Source organism: Anolis carolinensis, chromosome 6 (assembly GCF_035594765.1).
Source record: "Anolis carolinensis isolate JA03-04 chromosome 6, rAnoCar3.1.pri, whole genome shotgun sequence".
Lineage (NCBI taxonomy): Eukaryota > Metazoa > Chordata > Lepidosauria > Squamata > Dactyloidae > Anolis > Anolis carolinensis.
This window is the reverse complement of record NC_085846.1, coordinates 29,578,043-29,600,505: the sequence shown is the minus strand read 5'-3', so window position 1 is coordinate 29,600,505 and position 22,463 is coordinate 29,578,043. Positions and strand designations below refer to the sequence as shown.

The 22,463-nt window shown below is 43.0% G+C and overlaps 1 protein-coding gene across 1 annotated transcript in view; it reads left to right on the top strand.

The window, feature by feature from the left end:
- Positions 1-22,463, top strand: part of LOC100555613 (inactive phospholipase C-like protein 2) — a 57,319-nt gene that overhangs the window by 18,771 nt on the left and 16,085 nt on the right. The window contains exons 2-3 of the mRNA XM_003222588.3: positions 14,023-16,506; positions 18,311-18,520. Of these exons, the coding sequence (XP_003222636.2) occupies positions 14,023-16,506; positions 18,311-18,520 (2,694 nt within the window). The remainder of the gene's footprint in view (positions 1-14,022; positions 16,507-18,310; positions 18,521-22,463) is intronic.

Genomic DNA, 22,463 nt, shown 5'->3' with positions numbered 1-22,463 from the left:
CAAACGTCTTCTGATCAATCAATCAATCAGAGTTGAATCGAAGCCACAGAACAACAAGCCTATCATTGGTATTACCAGGCTCCTCCTAGATCAGCCATTCACTTAATTTGTTTTAACAAGAAAAGATGAATTAGCACTCGTGAAGCCTCAAGGAGAAGTAATTGACTTAAAAACGACTTTCAGGCCCCGTACCTTTTAAGCATCAAAATGTGTTCTTTTAATTTGTTTTCCAGTTTTGGGAAGCTCAGTGGGAGGCTACCCCTGGAGCTATGGCATCTCCATTTGTACATATCTCCTTTCCTCAGACTAAAATGCAGTTTTATTTTACTATCTGTGAGAGATAATAATAACTACTCACTTCAAATAGTCAAGTGCCAAGTGCCCACAATAATGGGCGAGGATTCCATGTGAGATTGTCACAAAGATACCGAGTTTCACTTTGACTGCAAAAGAATGAGAAGGAACTGATCTCAAGGTATCTAGGTTAAATGTACACATGGGTACAATAGAAGAAATGAAGCATCACAAATAAAAGAGTATTGTAGTCTAGTGGCCTTGAAATAGAAGGCCTACATTTCTTCATAAACGTTTTGCGTGTAGCATTTCTTTTATGTATTTGTCACTTTTCTTCATCCGGAATACAGGCTCTCTGGGCAATTTTTAAAGCTCAATAACAAGGCTATCTTTGCCCTCGGGCTTATAAGCGGAAGGGCACAGAAGAAATTGGATTGGGAGGGTGATGGAGAAGGCAGCAAAGTTAATGGCAAACTCCTTATGACAAACAGATGGGATTAAAAATAGTTCCAAAGAGAGGCGGATCCATAAGTTGCTGGTATCTCAGCAGAGTCAAAGAGTGGTCTTGCTTTCTGTCTCTTCAGATCATGGTTATAGGTGCAGGACCCCTGTAAAAATGGAAAAGCTGCAAATAAAAAAGCCTATTCTTTTTGCCTGAGAGAACACTATGCTAGGAATCTCTAGCCCTCCAGTAAAAGTTGACCATAGAACAGGCATGGGCAAACTTGGGCCCTCCTGGTGTTTTGGACTTCCACAATTGTGGGAGTTGAAGTCCAAAACACCAGGAGGGCCCAAGTTTGCCCATGCCTGGCATAGTGTCATATTAGAGGATCTAGCAATTCCTAAAGAGAACATATTAATCCAATCTGCAAATATGGAGAGCTGACAGTACACAATTATAGCACTATGATTCCTCTTTAGCTGCATGGTGACATCCTCTGGAATCCTGGGATTTGCAGTTTGGGGATAAATATTTAGAATTCTGAGACACAGCTCCAGTCCTTCACCAAACTATGAATCCCATAGTTCCATAATATGCAGTTAAAGTGGAATCTTAGTGCTCTAATTGTGTGGTATGAAATTGCTTTCTCTCTGCTGTAGCCTAATAATGGAATTGCTGCCAGGCAGTAACTGGTGCAAAAAGGGTTTTCTTGGAAATGGCTTTTAAGCAGACCTGATATAGTAGACCTATCTCCTTTCCCTCTTTCTGCTGTAAACCTGCTGCCAGGTGACAGTATTATTGTTACTGCGCAAGACACTTCTGTAAGAACATAAGAAGGGCTTTGCTGCATCAGAGCATAAATCTGTCTTGTCCAGGATTGACTTTCCATTAGTGGTCAGCAGCCACACACCTCTGGGAATCCTATGAGCATGATAAAAATGCAACCCTGAAGCATTAGAAGCTAACAGGGTTTGGTTCTTGTGGGTTTCAGAGAGAGCTTTTCCTACCCTCAGGGTGGAACTTGCATGCAAAGTGTGTGCTATGTCCCTCGGCATATATGTCCCTTGACCAGTGTGTTTTATGTATGTGCCGGATTTGCGCTCTAACACATAGCTAAATGAGGAACAAGATCCTCAGTGAGCCATATCCCAAGTTAAGCTAAGCCTGCATGGTGTAGTGGTTTGAGTATTAACCAGGGTTTGAGTCCCCGTTCGGACATGAAACCCACTGGTTGACCTTGGGCAAATCACACTCTGTTACCCTCAGAGAAGTGGCAATGTCTTCTAAACAAATCTTGCCAGGAAAACATTGTGATAAGTCCACTTCAGGGTCACCATAGATCAAAAATTACTTGAAGGCACACAAGAACACCAAGAAAGCAAGTTGCTGGCATGGTTGAGTAATCCCTCAGCTTCCTTTATTACAAGTTCATTCCTTCCTGGCACTGAGTTCTAATTTTAATTTGTTTTTGCTTCTTCTTTCCTCTCCTTCCCCCCACCATTTCAAGCCAAACACCTGTTCTGTTTCCAAAGGCAGGAAAAGTTATATCCTCTTATACAAACTTCCTGCAGAAGTCCAGATTTGGTTCTTCAGCTGTGCCTGGTGGCGGAAAAGTATATGAGTGTGTGTGTTGTTTTAGTCTAGAAAGTGGCTGAAACCATCACACATTTTCACACATATGCAGCATATCAATCTGCAAAGAGATATTATAGCACCTTTGAGACTAATTGATAGAAAGAAATTGGTAGTGCAAGCTTTTGTAGACTTCAATTAGCTTTATCTGATTTTATATTTATCGTGTCGGAAGCGAACCAAGGGTACCAGTTGTAATGTATTTAACAACACAAAGTTAATAACTTGGCATTATATTAAATGTATTTTGACCAGTAGCTGGCCACTTGGAGTGCCTCTGGGGTTGCTGTAAGAAGGTCCTCCATTGTGCATGTGGCAGGGCTTAGACTGCATTGTAATAGGTGGTCTGTGGTTTGCTCTTCTCCACACTCGCATGTTATGGATTCTATTTTGTGGGCCCATTTCTTAAGGTTAGCTCTGCATCTCGTGGTGCCAGATCACAGTCTGTTCAGTGCCTTCTAAGTCATCCAGTCTTCTGTGTGCCCAGAAGGGAATCTCTCATTTGGTATCAGCCATGGCTTGAGATTCCAGGTTTTAGCCTGCCACTTTTGGACTCTTACTTGCTGAGGTGTTCCTGTGAGTATCTATGTAGATTTTAGAAAACAATTTCTTGATTTAAGGCATTGGCATGCTGGTTGAGATCCGAACAGAGGATGTTAATGCTTTGGTCCTTTCATTACAGTCCGCTTCTTTGTGACAGATGTCAGTGGTGTAGGACATAGACATCCTGTGATAATGTGCCATGTCTCATTAAGAGCCACATCCACTGTTTTAATATAGTGAGATGTATTCCACACTGGGCATGAGTATTCAGCAGCAGAGTAGCAAAGCACAAGGGCAAATGTCTTCACTGTATCTGGTTGTGATCCCCAGGTTGTGCCAACCAGTTTTTGTATGATTTTATTTCTAGCATCTACTTTTTGCTTGAAACTCAAGCAGTACTTCTTGTAAGTCAGAGGATGGTCCAGAGTAACTCCCAGGTTTATTGGTGCGCTGCAGTGCCCCAGTGGGATTCCTTTCCAGGTAATCCTCAGAGCTCAAGATGCTTATCTGTTTGTAAGATGAAAATCACCCATCTGAGTTTTAGATTGATTAGGAATCCGCTGATTTTCCCTGTATTAGACAGTAAAAGCACCTAAAGCTTCGGAGAGCTTCTGTTTAACCATTTCAAAGCTTCCTGCTTGAGTGGTGATGGCTCGATCATCAGCATAGATCAAACTCTGTCCCTTCTGGCAGTGGCTGATCATTTGTGTTCTTCTGTTTTTGCTATCTGCTTCTCTGGCCCTGGAATTCAACAAAAAAAACCCTTCTGTTTTGTAGCAGATTTCCTATGAAGTGGGTGAGGTGGTAGTCCTTTGTGATATTATAAGTTTTTCTCAGGGGAAGGTGGTGATTTACAGTGTCATAAGCTGTTGACAGGTCTATGAAGACAGCTGCTGTAATCTGCTGCCTTTATCTGATGCATCTCATGAAGTAGATTTAAGCCTACAAAAGCTTATGCTACTAACCTTTTTCTCACAGTTAATCCCAAAGGTGCTACAAGATCCCTTTGCATACTGATCAGGCTAAGATTGCTATGCCTTTGAACTGTTCCATATCCACCTGTTTCTTTCATCAAAAGAGAGAACCTGGACTGCTCAGAGATATTGGCACTTTGTAAAGCAACTTAAGACACCATCTGGGGCCAGATCCAAGAGGATGAGATGCAGATTCCTAGCTTTGGGTCCCATAACAAGATTTTATATATAGTGGTGGTTATATAATACCAGCATTATATTATGTGGCACTTTATAAAGTGACAGAAATATATGCCTATATTGGTCTGCGCACCAAAGACCTTACAGTCTAAATTTGGTCCTCTGTATCCACAGATTCTGCATACGCAGTTTCCATCATCCATGGCTTGAAAATGTTTTTAAAAATCCAAATTTTGCCATTTTATATAAGGGACACAATTTCATTATGCCATTGTATATAATCAGGTTTGAGTATCCATGGACCTTGATATCCTCTTCAGATCCTAGAACCAAACTCCAGTGGATACCAAAGTCCCCAAGTCAAGGAATAAAAATTATAGTAAAACCAGAAGGAAATGTAAAGGTCCAGTTATGTACACATGGAGAAAGATAGCTTTTGCATCAAAAACAAAATAAATCTTCTACACCAGTGCAAAGGTATAATACAAGAAAACAATGAAATACAATAGGAAAATCTATTTAGAAGGATTAAAAACATCAGGACTGACTGATCCATCTTAAAATGCTCAGCAAATGAGAAAGAAATGGGAAAATTTAAATGTCATCTTTGAAGGAAGTCCCTTATACATGTGCTGCAGAAGCCCATCCTTGCTGAATGTGGTGTTGGACCGTAATTCTCATCATCCCTCACCCAGTATGGCCTTTGTAGTCCAACAGACTAGGCAGCTCTTGGTTGGGGAGATTGCAGTAGTCTAATTGGGAACAACCCTTGCTTCTTATTGCAAATGTAGAAAGTGCAGCATTTGTTATCCTGTTTGTTGCAGAATTTGAATTTATGGCAGCTGAGGCAAAGGAAGAAGGCAGGCATTGAGGTATGGCAGAAAAGATAGGAGGAGACATGGAGGGAAGCCGATAAAAAACAAGGAAGAAGCTCTTTCTCTAACAGTTGGCCTCCTCTCCTTTCCTCCTTTTCCCTCCCTTCTGTATTTTCCAAATGCTCTGCACCGCCTGTAAGTTTTCATAACCTTGTTAGAGATGAACTGCAGCAAGTCAAACAGGGACCTTGAATTCAGGCACACTGTAACTCACTGCTGCTCAGCACAGCTCCTAGTACAAATGATTAAACCTTCTGATATGGTGAACCATTGGGAAATTCTTCCCTGTGTGTGTTAGACAATGACTTTGGAGAGCAAGGTTCAGTTCCCCTCATGGAAGCCCACCAGGTGACCTTGGACCAGTCACATCTCAGCGCCAGAAACCCATGATAGCTTCAGTTTAGGATCATCTAAACCCAAAACTATTTGAAGCCACACCACCACCACAACCCCCACGAAACAAATATTATATTCTCCTTTAGTTCAGTGGGGCTTGGGCAGGGATACTTTCTCATGGATTGTGTCCCGAGCTTGGAAAAAATCCTCTTGACATAGCCATCAGTAATATTTGTCAATAGGGGGTTCCGTAAATTGCAGCCTCCCCAAAAGAGGAATATTTCCAAGTTCTGACTGTGCCTGCTCTCTCATTATGACTCCATTATGTTCCAACCCAATGTTCCTGGCACTGAGAGGACAGGTTTAGTTGTTTCAGCTCTTGAGGGGCCATTTTGGTGTCCAGCTGCCAAAGCAGACCAGAACCGTGAGATCTGCACATGTCTGTCCTCTGTTCTGAGGTTTTTTCTCCTCCCCAAAAGGCAACAACCTGAAATTAGCATCTCCACCTCCTCCCCTTGTCAATCTCCTGATCTGTGTCAATTTAGGAACCATCAATTTCCCCTCCTTCCTATGGTAACCGTAGAGATAGAACATTATGCAACCAGAATGATGACTGACTCATCTCCACCCCCTCTCTGTCAAATTTTTGTCTCTGCCCTGTTCAAGGTGGTATCGTGCTTCCCTCCCTGGCTGGGATCTAGGCTCTGCTCACATCTCCAAGCGGCCTGGAAAAGCGGGAAGAGATTCCAAACACTTCCTCCTGCTTCCTCCAGAAATCAGACCAACTTAAAGCACTGGAAGCCGGGTGTTAGGAAGGGACAGTTCCATCTGTACCAAGAGGTAGAAATATAGTTATAACCTTCTAGAGATCATCCCTAGCAAGATAGGTCATTGTGAGGAATATTCTGAGTAGTAGCATGCCTCTGGGGACAATGGCGACCTTGGGAAAATTACACCCTTTCAGCTCCAGAAAACCTTGTGATAGATTCATTGTAAGTCAGAAACATTGTAGGCACACAACAATAGCAACACCAACAGCAACCGCTCTAAAAACACTCAGAGATCCCCAGAACTCAACTCAGAAATCCCCTAAACTATCTGTAATGTCAGGTGGGAATTAACACTGTCGGGTAGGTTGTTATTAATTTTACCTATTTGCAGGTATTTCCAAGGAGAGGGCAAATTACTTTCCTATTCATTATCACTGAAAATGAGTCTGTGATTACTCTTGGAAACACTGCTTACTTAGATGTTGTCTCCATGGGTTTAGAATAGCTTTCTTCTGAGTAAGTGAGCAAAGGATAGTTTGCAGGCAGCCTTCATTATTCCTGGAAGGGCTTCGTGACAATTACTGTCTTAATATTTCTTAGTGTGTTTCAAACTGATAATTCCTAAAGAGGCTCAACTACATAGGAGTCATGTGCCCCAATTTTGCCAGATCATTTTAAGGACAGGATTCGTTTTGAGGAGAGGCTAAACTGGGGTCTGTGCCGCAACCTTTTGTAATTCTAAAGATACTTTTGAGGAAGATGAGGAGTAGAAGGAGGAAAAGGCAGAGATGTTTATTCCAGAGGTAGAATTTAGGCAAATGACTAAATCTTATTTCAGGTATCTGGAAGTCAAATTGATTTAGTGTGGCGTAAACTTGAAGGGATGATTAGTCTCTTAAGAGGCTGTACAACTAAAAGGTTCTAATGCCAGAATTTGGACTGGAGGACCCAAATACCTTGCATAAAGTAACGGAGCTGCATTCACAGATTGCTGGTTCTTGTCATCATGTGCAGAAGACAAACTACTGTAGGTTTATAAGGGGGACAGCAAGCTGAAAAATGGTATGGAAGAACAAACAGTGCATGTGGCTGCTAAACCAAAGAATCTTGGCATGTTTAGGGTTGCTGTGTGTTTTCCGGGCTTTATGCCCATGTTCCAGAAGCATTCTCTCCAGACATTTCATCCACATCTATAGAAGGCATCTCAGAGGTTGTGAGGTCTGTTGGAAACTAGGCAAATAGGTTTATATGTCTGTGGAAAGTCCAGGGTGGGAGAAATAACTCTTGTCAGTTTGAGGCAACTGTGAATGTTGCAATAGGCCACCTTGAATAGCATTGAATGGCTCATTGTGCCTAGAAGGCTATTGGTTATTGTATGTTTGGTTATTGTATGCCTTTGATTTTATATGTTTATATGTTTTAAATATACCTTGTTGTATTTTGTGGTATATTTTGGGTTTGGTCCCCATGTGAGCCGCCCTGAGGCCCTTTGGGGAGATGGGGCGGGATACAATAATAAAGTTATTGTTGTTGTTGTTGTTGTTGCAGCTTCAAAGTCTGGCTGCTTCCTGCTTGGGGGAATGCTTTGTTGGGTGGTGCCTGGAATTCCCGTTTTCTGAGTGTTGTTCTTTATTTACTGTCCTGATTTTAGAGATTTTTTTAATACTGGCAGCCAGATTTTGTACATTTTCATGGTTTTCTCCTTTCTTTTGAAATTGTCCACATGCTTCTCTAGTCTGACATAGTGGTTGTTAGAGTGGTCCAGCATTTCTGTGTTCTCAAATAATATGCCGTTTCCAAGTTGATTCATCAAGTGCTCTTCTATGGCTGACTTCTCTGGTTGGATTAGACTGCAGTGCCTTCCCTGTTCCTTGAGTCATGTTTGGGCAATGCTGCTGCGTTTGGTGATCCCTATGTAGACTTGTCCACAGCGGCATGGTATACGGTAGACTCCTGCAGAGGTGAGAGGATCCCTCTTGTCCTTTGCTGAACATAGCATTTGTTGGATTTTCTTGGTGGGTCACTCTGTAGATAGTTTGTAGGTTGTGTTTCTTCATCAGCTTCCCTATGCGGTCAGTGGTTCCCTTGATGTATGGTAAGAACACTTTTCCTCAGGTCGGCTTGAATGGTGTCCCAAGCTCATTTCATACATAAATCTAGCACTAGCCTCTTAGTATTGGTTGTGCATTGTGATCATCTAGGTATGTGAGATTCTCAAACTGTGGTGATTAAATCTCTTTTACTTTAATTTACTGCCATGTGCGTATTCTCTCTCCTTTTTGTGTTATGCATATTATCTTTTCAATGATGCGCATCCCTTTTATTATGTTTCCTAATGTGCCTTTTAATTTAGCTTTGCAAAATAGTTTTAGCCCACCCTCCCCATCTATTCTGCAATAGATGAGGAGGAGTGTTTCTGTTTTGTTTGCTAATGCTGAGCAAACCTTAGATTGATGATGCTTTCAGCCAAAGCTTCTATTAGGCACTTGTCCTGTCTCATTCATAGGATTTTATGAAAGAACCAGATTTTAACGTATTTCACTTGTAATGTTTGGTGTCTGTTGCCTCCTCTCCCATTTTCTGGAAAATATGCTAAAATATGCTAAAAATGAAAAGAAGAAAAGAGCTGCCATAGTATCATTTGGTGAGCATTCAAATTCGTAACACCCAAATTCAGTGTTAACTGTGTCGCAACCTACACAGTTCTGGTCTGAAACAACTAAAAGTTCAAAATAGCTAAAAATAAAGAAATATAAAATACAAATGGGTAAAAGGTAATAGCATTTCTATTGGCCGGCCATTGATTAATATTTTCAGTGCATCCTGAAGCATAAGCAGTGCACATTATCCTGCTGTATTCATGGCTGAATTTCTCTAGAGAGTAGTGCTTGGAAGTAACGTCTTACAAGCAGCAAATTCCTTATACAGTAGAGTCTCACTTATCCAACACTCGCTTATCCAACGTTCTGGATTATCCAACACATTTTTGTAGTCAATGTTTTCAATATATCGTGATATTTTGGTGCTAAATTCGTAAATACAGTAATTACTACATAGCATTACTGCGTATTGAACTACTTTTTCTGCCAAATTTTTTGTCTAACATGATGTTTTGGTGCTTCATTTGTAAAATCATAACCTAATTTGATCTTTAATAGGCTTTTCCTTAATGCCTCCTTATTATCCAACATATTCACTTATCCAACATTCTGCTGGCCCGTTTATGTTGGAAAAGTGAGACTCTACTGTAGTTAATTTGGTTTTGCAGTAACATAGATCCCTTCTGCACAGCAATGAGTCTACACTGCCAGATAATCCAGTTCAAAGCAGATAATCTGGATTTTATATGGTAGTGTAGAAGGGGCCTCACTCCTTTCACTCCTTTTGTGATTTAACTATAATTATACTTTTGTCATTACACTATATTTATATATTGTAAGGTGACTTCACTTCTTAGATGTGCATTACGGCCAACCACTTTCAGCATTTTCATTGGATTTTTAAGTATCTAAGTAATGATTTCAGTTATTTTTTAATGATAAGGAACTGAAGCAAAAGTGACAAGCTTTCCCCTACTTTTTTGTAGTGTAAATTTTACGTGCAGTTAAATACTGATGCAGGCAAGAATTTTACCAGCTTCATGCTACTTTTTCTATCGCAGCTCCAAGAATGTTTATGATATTGCTTTGCCTTGAAAACGTACCAAGATCTAACTAAGGGAAAGGTCCCTTCTGAGTCTCTGGGGCTGAAACTACACTTGCAGAAAAATGTGTCCTTACCTCGATCCTGGTCCTGGTTGAACACACGACGTTCCTCCGGCTTTTGAAGTTAACACACTTTAAAAAAGACACTTAAGGGCCTTAGTGACATTTAAATACAACAACTTTCTTACTTCCTCAGTTTCTAGGAAAAACAGATTTTTTAATTAGCATGTTCTGCTTCCTGAATCGACATTGGGGTGGAATTGGGGGTTGCGGTTGGTGGAGGGCGGGCAAGTTGGTGGGTGGTTACCTTGGCATTCTCATCCAGAAAGCCCAGTGTTGCCATTATTTTTTAACATTGAAGTGTATATATGCAGATATTTGCGTATTTGAGTACTTGAAGGTCTCAGATCCTGTGCTTGCTGCATGTGTGTTACATTCAATTCAATAGGTACTTAAGACCGGATTCTAGTAAAGACGTCTTGGGCCAGAATATGTGTGCAGATATTCATATATTCAAATACCTGTGAAGAAAAGAAAAGCAGGATGAGAAAGTAAGGGAAAGGCGCCATACACAGCCAATATATAATAATAATTAAACACAGTTGTCTATACTAAACAATATCTGAAAAATATGCACCACGATAAAGGTTCAAAGCATAGAACTCAATATGTATATTAGAGCATCATATACATAATAATGTTAACAATAATACAAATAATAATACAACTGATGACCAAATTCAGTCAGCTGTAGTGGCACACAGTCATAACTTACAGAGTAGTAACTTACAGAGTATAAAGATTTATAGACTGCAATCATCCAGATTTAAATGCTACACAGAGCAGTTTTCAGTATAGAACATATATCAGACATATATCAACAAGACTCCAACTAAAATTTGTTAGCGACACAGTATGTGTACATTCAGTCTCTCCAAAATGGTATGTAATACGCTGTGAAACTAAATATATCAGTATACAAATCAATTGGCTCAAACCTGGCTTGGAGTCAAAACAAATCAAAGTCTCTGTAGTCTTGAAGCAGTTCTATAGGACTCCTCAGGTTGTAAATGCAGTCAATTAGCCGTAGCTTCAGTTTGTTGACAATAAATTCAGTTTTTCAGAGATAAGCTTCCAAATATGGGAACAGATGTTGCAGTCGTTTACAGTTCCCAGCCAGGAAGCCCGGTCAAATAGATGTTATTTTAGAGTGGCTGGCTGTGAGCCGAAGTAAGCATTTACATAAGCCATTTACAAGCCGTTTACTACTGGTTCCCAGGTTTACTCCAGTTTCAGTTAACCCTTCATCTGGTAAGTGGCAATGTTTTGAAGGGAGGGAGGAAGGAGGCCGGGCGGCATGGAGTAGACGTGCAGAATGGAGGGGAGGGAGGGATCACCCCAACCACGTGCCTCCTCCACGCCGCCTGTTCTTTGCCTCGGATGGACCCAGCCACCCGGCCCCCTTCCTCCCTCTGCCGCACGTGGCTCCTGTGACAAAGAACAGGCGGCGTAGAGGAGGCACGTAGGACGGAGGGGAGGCAGGGATCACCCCAACCGAATAGACCTGCTTCTCCCTTGGACCACGCCAGGACTGGGAAGTGGCAGGCCCCAGAGGGAGGGAGGGGGAGGGGCCCCACATGGGGGTCGGCCTCTGAGGGTGCAGGGTCTCGGCCTCTTCTAGGCTTCACCCCCCCCTCTCATCTCAGCCCTGCCCCCCTATAATCAAGCTCTTTTTGGGAAGTGGTGTGGCTTTTCTGGGCTAATGGTAGCCCCAGGGATACAGCCAGCTTCCCTAGGAATGAGATCCAATTCTTTTCATAACAACAACAACAACAACAACAACAACAACAACAACAGAAAGGCAAGCTTCTCTTTGAAAGTGGTTTGGTTTTTCTGGGCTAGTGGAATTCCAGACATGAAACAACCAGGCCAGCTAACACCTCCCAACAAGTATGCCCCCAGGCAGGAGGCAGCCAGGCTTTGAAACATAAGTTCCCTGTTGGAAACTAGGAAGGTCCAGCGTGGGAGAAATCTTATCTGAGGCAAGTGTGAATGGTGCAATTCTCCAGCTTGATTAGCATTGAATGACTTTACAGCTTCAAAGTCTGGATTCTTCCTGCCTGGGGGAATCACCCAGAGAAGCCACTGAAATCCACAAGCATCTGAGTCCATACTTCTATATAATCCAGTTCAAAGCAGATATCATGGATTTTCTGCCTTGATATTCTGGGTTATATGGCTGTGTGGAAGGACCCTCAGTGCTCTTCCACACAGCCATATAACCCAGAATATTAAAGCAGAATAACCCACATTATCTGTCTTGATCTGGTTTATCTGAGTCCACACTGCCATATAATCCAGTTCAAAGCAGATAATGTGGATTATCTGCCTTGATATTCTGGGTCATATGGCTGTGTGGAAGGACCCTCAGTGCTCTTCCACACAGCCATATAACCCATAATATCAAAGCAGAATAACCTACAATATCTGGTTTGAACACTGCCCTATATCCCAGTTCAATGTTTGGTGCTAAATTCGCAAATATAGTAATTCCTACATAACATTACCATGTACTAAACTGCTTTTTCTGTTGATTTGCTGTAAAACTTGATGTTTTGGTGCTTAATTTGTAAAATCATAATGTAATTTGATGTTTAATAGGCTTTTCCTTAATCTCTTATTATTATCCAACTTTTTTGCTTATCCAACACTTTTATTTTTCAGTGATTGGTTTGGGGGGGGGGGCACCAAAATTCTGTTCGCTTACACTTGAAAATTACCTAGTTCCAGCCCTGGTGACAGGAAGACAAGAAAGGTTGTTGATTTATATCAGTGGTTCCCAACCTGTGGTCCATGGACCACCAGTGGTCCCCAAGAGCTAAAATATGGTCCGCGGACTCACTGTTATTACACCGTTGCAACGAGAGTGACTGGTCTCACAAAACCCTTTTATAGTGCAGAGGCAATGGGGATGACAGGAGGGGAACGGCTGAATGCCCACGAAAGGCGCGACAACAAGCCTCCTGACTGCAGCTTCTCCTCTTCCTCCCTTCTCCTGAGTGGAGCCGTTCCATGTGCACCTGGAAGTGCATGGCTAAAGAGTAACATTTGTTTGTGTAAAGTAAGTACTTCTTTAAACAAGAACAATGAAGTAGCTTACAAAGCAGTTGGAATAAGATTTCAATAGAAAACCAGTGCAGTCCAACTTATTGGACAACACAACAAAAACAAACAAAACCCAATTTGTAGAGACAAAGAGAAGGTCTTCTGAAAGACAGCATCATTCATCCTAATATTTGAAAGTTAATAAAACTGAACTTACATAATATGGATAAATGTTACATCTATGGATCACTATCAGCATGTATGCTATTTGAGAGATCAACAATTTGCAAATGAAAGTGGGAAATGACCTTTCCATTTCTGCATATTTGTTAAAGTGTGGAGTTTGAAAGTAAATGACCGAAGCTTGCAAAATAGGAGATGGGGAAGAATAATGCAGATTACTTGAATATCCTCATAGACATTTAGACATTTCCCCTCTGCTGCTGCACTTAATGCAGTTTATCTATTCTCAGCATGCTTGCCCACCTCTCTTCCCATATTCTATACTATTCTTCTCTCCATCCTCTTCCCTCTCCACTCCCCCTCCCCAAACTCTCTCATCTTGACCTTCTGGTGAGACCATCAGGAAGTATGAGAGGATGAATGAAAAGGAAACATCAGAATGGTCGGATGTAACTATATTTAACAGTCAGGAATGGCTCCTGATTTCCCAAAGCAGGTTCAATCTTATCTAGCTATTGCACCTTGGGAGATGGCCAACATTCTTGGAGAGCAGGTCACCTTTGGTCATGGGGCAGGGGGAAAGGGTCTGTTTCCTCCTTTTAGTCTGAATAGTTCAGTCTTTTGTGAGAGTTCAGAAAAGTCCCCCCCCCCTCTTTTTTTTTTAAACCAGAGTTCCCGCATTCTCCATCTATAGCTATTCTGGTTGGGAGATTTAAGGAATTGGGGTCTCAAACAGTAATATTCCCAAGCCCTGCTTATTATGTCCTTGAAAGAAACAAAATTTTAAAAATAAAACATTTCATCACCTGTTACAGAAATGTGCCCTGACGTTTTCCTATCAAAACCCGGGAAAAGATGGAGTCATAGAAGACAATGGAATTTGTACCTAAACAATCTCTCCTCCTTTCCCATTTCACTCTTTACTTAGTTGCCGGTCCAGATCTATAACACCTCCCTGTCCTTTCTTTTTTCTCTTTCTCACAGGATGGGTCCCGCCAGCGTCCCCTTCAACAGAAGAAGAAGACTGTCTCCTTCAGTACTATGCCCAGCAACCGCAAACTCAGCAGCACGGCTGCTTGCATTTCCTTCATGCTTGAGGGCTGTGAAATGAAGAAGGTGCGTTCCAACTCTCGCATGTACAGCCGATTCTTTGTACTGGACACAGACTTGCGCTTCATGCACTGGGAACCTTCTAAGAAGGACTCGGAAAAAGCCAAAATAGAGATCAAGTCAGTAAAGGAAGTACGAGTTGGGAAGAAAACACCTGTGCTGCGCTCCAATGGTCTCTCAGATCAGTTCCCAGATGAATGTGCCTTCTCCATCATCTATGGAGACAACTATGAGTCTTTGGATCTGGTGGCCTGTTCAGTTGACGTGGTGAATGCATGGGTAATGGGTCTGCGGTATTTGGCCTCTTATGGGAAACACACCCTGGAGGAGACCCCTGAGGCTGGACACCCCAATCCCCGCACCTCCTGGATCTCCTCTGTCTTTGAGATTGCGGACCTACAAAAGGAAGGCCGGATCCCAATTTCCCGGGCTGTGCAGCTTATCCAAGCACTCAACCCTGGCATGAAAGTTTCAACAATTGAACTGAAGTTCAAAGAACTGCAGAAAGCAGCCCTTGAGCGGGTTGGAGAAGAAGTGAACTGTGAGGTCTTTGTGGAAGCCTACTGTGAGTTGTGCACCAGGCCAGAGGTTTTCTTCCTCTTGGTCCAGTTTTCCAGCAACAAGGAGTACATGGGCTTGAAGGATTTAATGAGCTTTTTAGAAGCAGAGCAGGGCATGGAAGGAGTGACGGAGCAGATGTGCAGGGAAATCATCACCAAATACGAGCCGTCAAAAGAAGGACGGGAAAAGGGCTACTTGGCTGTTGATGGCTTCACTCGCTACCTCCTCTCTGCAGACTGTGACATATTTGACCCACAGCACCGCAAAGTCTGTCAGGACATGAGCCAGCCACTGTCCCATTACTTCATTAGCTCCGCACATGGAGCATGTCTGGCAGAGGACAGCTGTTTTTGGGGTGGTTCCACTTCAGACATTGGGGGCTATGTGGCAGCTCTCAAGGCTGGTTGCCGTAGCTTGGAACTAGTAGTGAGTGATGGCCCATCTGGAGAGCCAGTAGTTGGTGCCGGGACACGTCTGGCTTTCTCCAGGGTGGTGAGTGCTGTTGCTGAGCATGCTTTCGAGAGCTCAGAATTTCCTCTCATCCTGTGTCTCTCTGTGCGCTGTTGTGTAGCCCAGCAGAGGCTTGTGGCTGAACACTTGAGGAAGACCCTTGGAGACAAACTGTACCTAACACCCCCCAACTCCAATGAGGTCTATCTTCCTTCTCCAGAAAAACTCAAGGGATACATTCTCATCAAAAGCCGGAAGCTTCATCCCAGGTGCCAGTTGAGTGAAGGGGATGTCTCTGATGATGAGGAGACTATGGAGCTGGGTTTGCCACTCAGTGAGGAGCACCAGGATCAGCCCCGCTGCCGGCAGGTCTTATGCCGTGAGCTCTCCGATCTAGTGAGCTTGTGCCAGGCAGTGACTTTTCAGAGCTTTGAGGCCTCCCGGCGGGGCCAGTACTATTGGGAAGTTTGCTCCTTTAGTGAAGTGGAGGCCGGTCGCTATGCCAATGAGGAGCCAGAGGATTTTGTGGCCTATAACAAGCGCTTCCTGTCACGAGTTTATCCCAGCCCCATGCGCATTGATGCCAGCAACATGAACCCTCAGGACTTCTGGAAGTGTGGCTGCCAGATGGTTGCCATGAACTACCAAACACCAGGCCTCATGATGGACCTGAATGCTGGCTGGTTCCACCAAAATGGGGGTTGTGGCTATGTGCTCAGACCAGCCATTATGCGTGAGGAAGTATCCTATTTCAGTGCAAACACTAAGGACACCTTACCTGGTATCTCAGCCCAATTGTTGCACCTCAAGATCATCAGTGGTCAAAATCTTCCCAAACCAAAGGGCTCTGGGGCCAAAGGTGATGTGGTGGAGCCATATGTTTGTGCTGAGATGCATGGTATTCCTGCTGACTGTGCTGAAAAGCGCACCAAGACAGTGGTGCAAAGTGGTGACAATCCGGTCTTTGAAGAGACCCTGGAATTCCAGGTGAACCTCCCTGAACTGGCGATCCTCCGGTTCATGGTGCTAGATGATGATTACATTGGAGATGAGTTCATTGCACAGTATACCATCCCCTTTGAGTGCCTCCAGATGGGCTACCGTCACGTTCCCCTTCAGTCCCTCGCTGGCGAGCCTCTTCCCAATGCCACCTTGTTTGTCCATGTGGCCATCACCAACCGGCGGGGTGGAGGCAAAGCACACCGCCGGGGCCTCTCGGGACGCAAGGGGCGGCGCTTGCGAGAGTATACATCCACCAAGGCCATGGGAATCAAGGCCATTGATGAGGTGTTCCGCACTGCCACTCAGCCACTGCGAGAGGCCACAGACCTGCGGGAGAACATGCAGGTACCCAGGTAGTGGGAGATGGGGCTTCTGAGTTTGGTTTGGAAAGGCTTGGATTTGGGGGGAAGGGGTATGGCCTGGATTTTGAACTAAGCTAAGATATTTGTATGAAGCCAGTTAAAATTTCATGACCCCCTCTTATTGGGAAACTTCATCCCAGAACTCCCAGGGTCCCTTTGATGTTGACAAGGGATTCCAGGAATTGTTACCCAGGAAAAAGTCACATTTCTAAACTCTGGTTAGGTTTTGAAGAGTAATAGAAATTTCTGATTAACTGTCTTTGATCTGATACATTCTATTACTCCCAGTGTCTTCAGCAGTGATGATACTTTTTGTACTGATAGCTGCCGAAGAAATTGTGGTTGAAGGCATCTGGAAGAGAAGACACCAGTCTGAATGAGTCTGCTGCAGGGGGAGTTGAAACAGAACTGCTGCAAATGGTTGAATGTGCCCTGCATGTGGAATAAGTCTGACGTGTTAATGCCTGGAGGATATAGAGAAAGGAGACTGCTTGGTTTTCATGCCTTACATCAAGTCAGATTAGTTGACTATTGACCCCATATTCATATTTTACTATGAATAGTAAAATCTTTTCAAAGTTTCAAGCACAAAGTATTTTCCATCACCTGAAAGTTCATTTGCAGTGTAGCACCCTCTGTCTCTTCTATGCAAAGCTTATGCTCTGTTGGTGAATTGTATTCCCCGCCGAAGCAGGGCGTAAACTCCCAGCTGAAATTTGGTGTCATCAGCATGCATAACCCCATCTTTATTTGTGCTAACTGGGCCACATTGTGTCCATTTGTTTATGCAGTGGGCCCTCTACTTTCATAGGCATTAGGGATGGAGCACTCCTGCAAATTTTCTAGATTATCCAGTGGGACTTTATAGTTAATTTCTAGCAGAAATTGGCCACAGAGTTGCACTAGAGCAGTGGTTCCCAACCTTTTTTTGACCAGGGACCACTTTGACCAGGGACCACTCTCCAACATTAGTACCAAAAGGGTTACGAATCAGTTTTTGGTTAACTTTAGATTCGGTTTGGTTATTTGGGGTACTGCTTCAGAAAATTGCATTGGATAGATCACATCAGCTGTAGTTTCTGACACAGAACATATGCCATCCAGACAACCATATTTAATAATATAGAGCTGATGTGGTCTATCCAATGCAATTTTCTGAATCAGCACCCCAAATAACCCCAGGAACAGGTCTAAAAGTGAAAACACCAAGGCACCATTTCCAGGGGGAGGAGGAGGAGGAGAAGCAGCAGTCAGGAGGCTGGTTGTCCTGCCTTTTGTGGGTAGTCAGCCTCTCCCCTCCCGACACACCCATTGCCTCAGCAGTATGTCGGCTTCGTGAGACCAGTTGCTCTTGTTGCAACGATGTAGTAGCAGTGAGGCCACGGACAATATTTTTGTTCTTGGGGACCACTGGTGGCCCACAAACCACAGGTTGGGAACCACTGCACTAGAGGATCTAGAGATTCCTAGAGAGGACATATTAATCAATTCCAGAAAAAGATAAACACACAAATGTGGTGTGCCAACTGCAGCAGCAAATGAAAAGAAGTCTACGGATTTGTTATGCCTGATATCCTCCCATCCTTCTTCCAAAGTGGAAGTTGAGAAGGGAGGCTGATGGGTAGTCTTTACATAGTTGCTCTGAAAGTCAGAATGATGTCAGAGAAAATATCTTTCCCAAGGAAAGGGAGAAGAATGGACAAAGCCAGCCAAAATTTGTGAATCTCAGTTCATGTTAGGGGAGTCTAGAACGTTGATAGTTTCCTCACCCTTCTTTCTTCTTCCAGAATGCTCTGGTCTCCTTCAAAGAACTGTGCGGCTTAACACCAGCAGCCAACATCAAGCAGTGCATCCTAAAGTTGGCCACATGGCTCCAGCCCAGCGAAAAAGAGAGCCCCCCGGCAGTCACCTTGAATCTAGGAGAGGAGTACCCATCCATGGAAGCCCAAGGGCCTGTCCCAGAGCTCCTGAGGAAAGTGCTTGCTGCTTTTGACACTGTAAGTTCAACCACCCAAATCTGCTTTCCACAGATTTCTGGATTTCCGAACCTTCAAAAGTTGTATCCGTCCTATTCCATGTTTGTTGCTAGCTGCCTTGGGTCCATGTTTCGGGGGGAAATGAGATGAAAATCAATCAATCAGTTCAACAATCAATCAAGCTGACGAAACAGCAGGAATGCAAGAAGGGTTTAATTGAAGAATAGCACCTCCTGGAGTTTCTAAATGATGAATTTCATGAGTCGTAGCCAGTATAAGTAAGTGAGTTAGCAACAATTGCAGTCAAGGAACAACAGAATGGGCAAACTTTCCCCAGCTTTAAATTTTCTATAAAAATCCCCCATTCCCTTTCTTTCTGCTTCATGTATTATCAGAATATAACATTGACACTCAAACTTCAGCTGGGCCAAGTTTCAGGAATTCTGGAAGGTGAACACCAAAACATCTGGATGATCGAATTCTCAGACTCATTGCTATTTTGTCTACTCAGAAAGGCTTCAGGGACTCCAGAAACCTGGCCAAGCCTATCAGAGGTGCCTATCTTGAGCCCTGAGCCTTCTTTTAGCAATTTCCCCCTAATCAACAGTGGAGCCACATTTCAGTTTCCAATATTGTGGGAAATTGAAATGGAAGCACTCAAACACCATTGTGGATTGGATCATGGCTCCTACCACCGAGGTGCCTTCTACACTGCCATATAATCCAGATTATCAAAGCAGATAACACACATTATCTGCTTTGAACAGAATTATATGAGTAAAATGAAACCTTTGGGGAGGAGGCACAAACATGGGAAGGCATTTTGATGAAAGGCTCCTTGTGAAGGGAGCTGGCCATGATCTTTTTTATTGTGTCAGAAGCGACTTGAGAACATACTGCAAGTCGCTTCTGGTGTGAGATATGTGGCCATCTACAGAGACGTTGCCCAGGGGGTGCCCAGATGTGTTACCATCCTGCTAGGAGGCTTTTCTCATGTTCCCATAAGCTAGAGCTGACAGACAGGAGCTCACCCCATCTTGCGGATTCGAACCAGAAGCCTTCAGGTCAGCAATCTAATCTTCAGGTCAGCAATCTAATCTTCAGGTCAGCAGTCCAGCCAGCACAAGGCTTTAACCCATTGCGCCACCAAGGCCCCTGCGGCCCAGATTAAAATGTTTTACTTGAACTTCAGCACGAAAATAGGAGTGGAACGTTTGCCTCTCTTTGGCTGCTCAGAATATTTGCCAATCACCGACAAGCAGCAGAAAATGTCCACCCAGTGGTATCTCATCTCATAGACTGATCAGGAGAGTCACCCTGGAGAGTGGAAACCTTAGTTCATTAAACATCTATCATTAGGGTTGCCAAAATGGAAACTGGACCTTTGATGCAGGAGAGGGAATTTTAACAGGTATCGATATGCATGTGTGTGGCTTAAGATATCTTCTGAAGTTCCCTCTTCTATAAAACCATTAAAAGTCCAGGAATCTTTTTCTGGTTTTCAATCTAGCAAGGGAGGCTTTTTCAGCTCAAAAAAAGGGCTGAAAACTCGGCTTATATTCGAGCATATATGGTAATCACAAAAACAATATGTTTGGGGGAGTATGGACAATTAGTGATGGGACTTACAGTACCTTCGACCAATTCAGCTCTGACTTCCACCGACCAATGAGACCCCCACAAATTACAGACCTGAACCAGACTTGGCATACAGAACTCCCATGACCAACAGAAAATACTGGAGAGGTTTGGGGAAAACAGACCCAGATATTTTGGAGTTGTAGTTGCACCTGCAATCAAGTTGTAGTTGCACTAGGAGCCAGCCAACCGGGCTCCGCCTCAGAGCCTGGCCTCATAGGGAGGTTCTCTCCTGGCTCACATTGCCTGGATTGTAGCTCCAATCATTTGTAGTGTTCTCTGTTTTTATTGGTTGGTTTTTTCTTAAATTGAGCCCAAGGGCAGAGTTAGTTCATGAAGTATTTACCTAAATTATATTTAGCATCTAATGTCTGTAATGCTTTTATTGTTATTTCTAGACATTTGCACTTAAGTGTTTTCTGGGGGAAAGCTGAAAGCTTGTTTTGAGCTGAAGTAGCAGGTTATAAGACTTCTAACTACAGATTAACAAGGCCTTGTGTGCCTGAGTACTCCTCCATACATCACTACCACCATTATTTACTGTTGTTGCTGTCTTCCTCTGGTCAAGGACAATGAAGATGTCAAGAAGATTTGGAGGAGGATCTAGACAGGTGGGCTCCTACCTGCAGTTGGAAGTCATGCAATCCAGACACAGTTTTCACATTGCCTGGGATTACAAAGCACATACAGTTGCATAGAGAGGCAGCTGAAGCCTTCAAATTTGTTTTAGCATTGCTATTATTCTAGTAAAAAGGTAAAGGTTTTCCCCTAATATTAAGTCCAGTCGTGACCGACTCTGGGGGTTGGTGCTCATCTCCATTTCTAAGCCGAAGAGCCGGCGTTGTCCGTAGACACCTCCAAGGTCATGTGGATGGCATGACTGCAAGGAGCGCCGTTACCTTCCCACCAGAGCAGTACCTATTGATCTACTCGCATTGGCATATTTTCGAACTGCTAGGTTGGCAGAAGCTGGAGCTAACAGCGGCCGCTCACGCCACTCCCGGGATTTGAACCTGGGACCTTTCGGTCTGCAAGTTCAGCAGCTCAGCGCTTTAACATACTTCTCCACCGGGGCTCCGCTATTATTCTAAAATAAAATTTTATTCAAGCTTTTTCAAATCAAGAATGACATAGGCATAGACATATAATAAAGTAAAATGCAAAATTGAGAGCAGGGTTAAAAATGTGAAAAAGAAAGGAAAGAGAAAGAGAGAGAGAAGGAAAGCCCCCCCCCCCAAAAAAAAGAAAAGGAAAAAAAAGAAAGAAAAAGAGAAACCAAAAGAAATAACACTAAAATCAACTTCCTTCTATTGCATGGTGACATTTATGTTCTTTTTTCTTCATAATTTCTCAGATTTATTCTGGTAGCTTGGTCTGCTCCTATTCTCCTATTGTAAGGCTCAGCTTTTATTTTTGCATACTTGGATCTCATATGATAATTCTCATTTTTTTCCTCTCTTAAGTAATGTTTAACCAATTGCTATTATTAACTGCCATCAAGTCTATTTTGACTTAGAGTAAACCTATGAATAAGAGAACTCAAAGACACCCTATAATATATCATTCTTTTCACCATCATCATTAGTAACGGTATGTATACCCCACTTTTTCCCTGCCAAAGCGCACTCAAAGTGGCTTAAAAACCATAACAATGTGTGAATTTATTTATTTATTTATTTATTTACAGTATTTATGTTCTGCCCTTCTCACCCCAAAGGGGACTTAGGACGAATCACAGAACATACATATACGGCAAACATTCAATGCTGTTTTTATACACAGACATGACAGACAATTATACATAGAAGGAGGTATATATAAGCTCCCCACCCCCACCCCCCACAATCTTTGAAATTTCGGAGGCTTGTGCATTGTTTTGGCCATGCGGGCTGCTGTCGTCCATCTCCTTGCAAAAGAGCCTTTTGTTCATAAACTGCCTCCTTTTTGGGTCAGTATGGGTGCCTTAAAATACCTCCCTCACTTTTAAGTGATAACTATTTATTTACTCACATTTTTTGCTTTAGAACTGCTAGATTGGCAAAAGCTGGGCTAAAAGCCAGGAGCTCACCCTGACCCAGGCTTCGAACTGTCAACCTCGGATTGGCAAGATTGTACTGCAGCTGGTGGTTTAACTATCTGTGCTAAAGCCCGGCCGCACACATATGAACATTAAAATACAATTAAATGCAGAAATATTAAAAATAGAGTGTTAAAACCAACAAAGCCATGAAACAAATTAATTAAATTACATGAAACACAACAAATTAATAGACCATGATCATCTTTTCTAATGAGTCACGTCATATCATGTTATGACCACATTGGT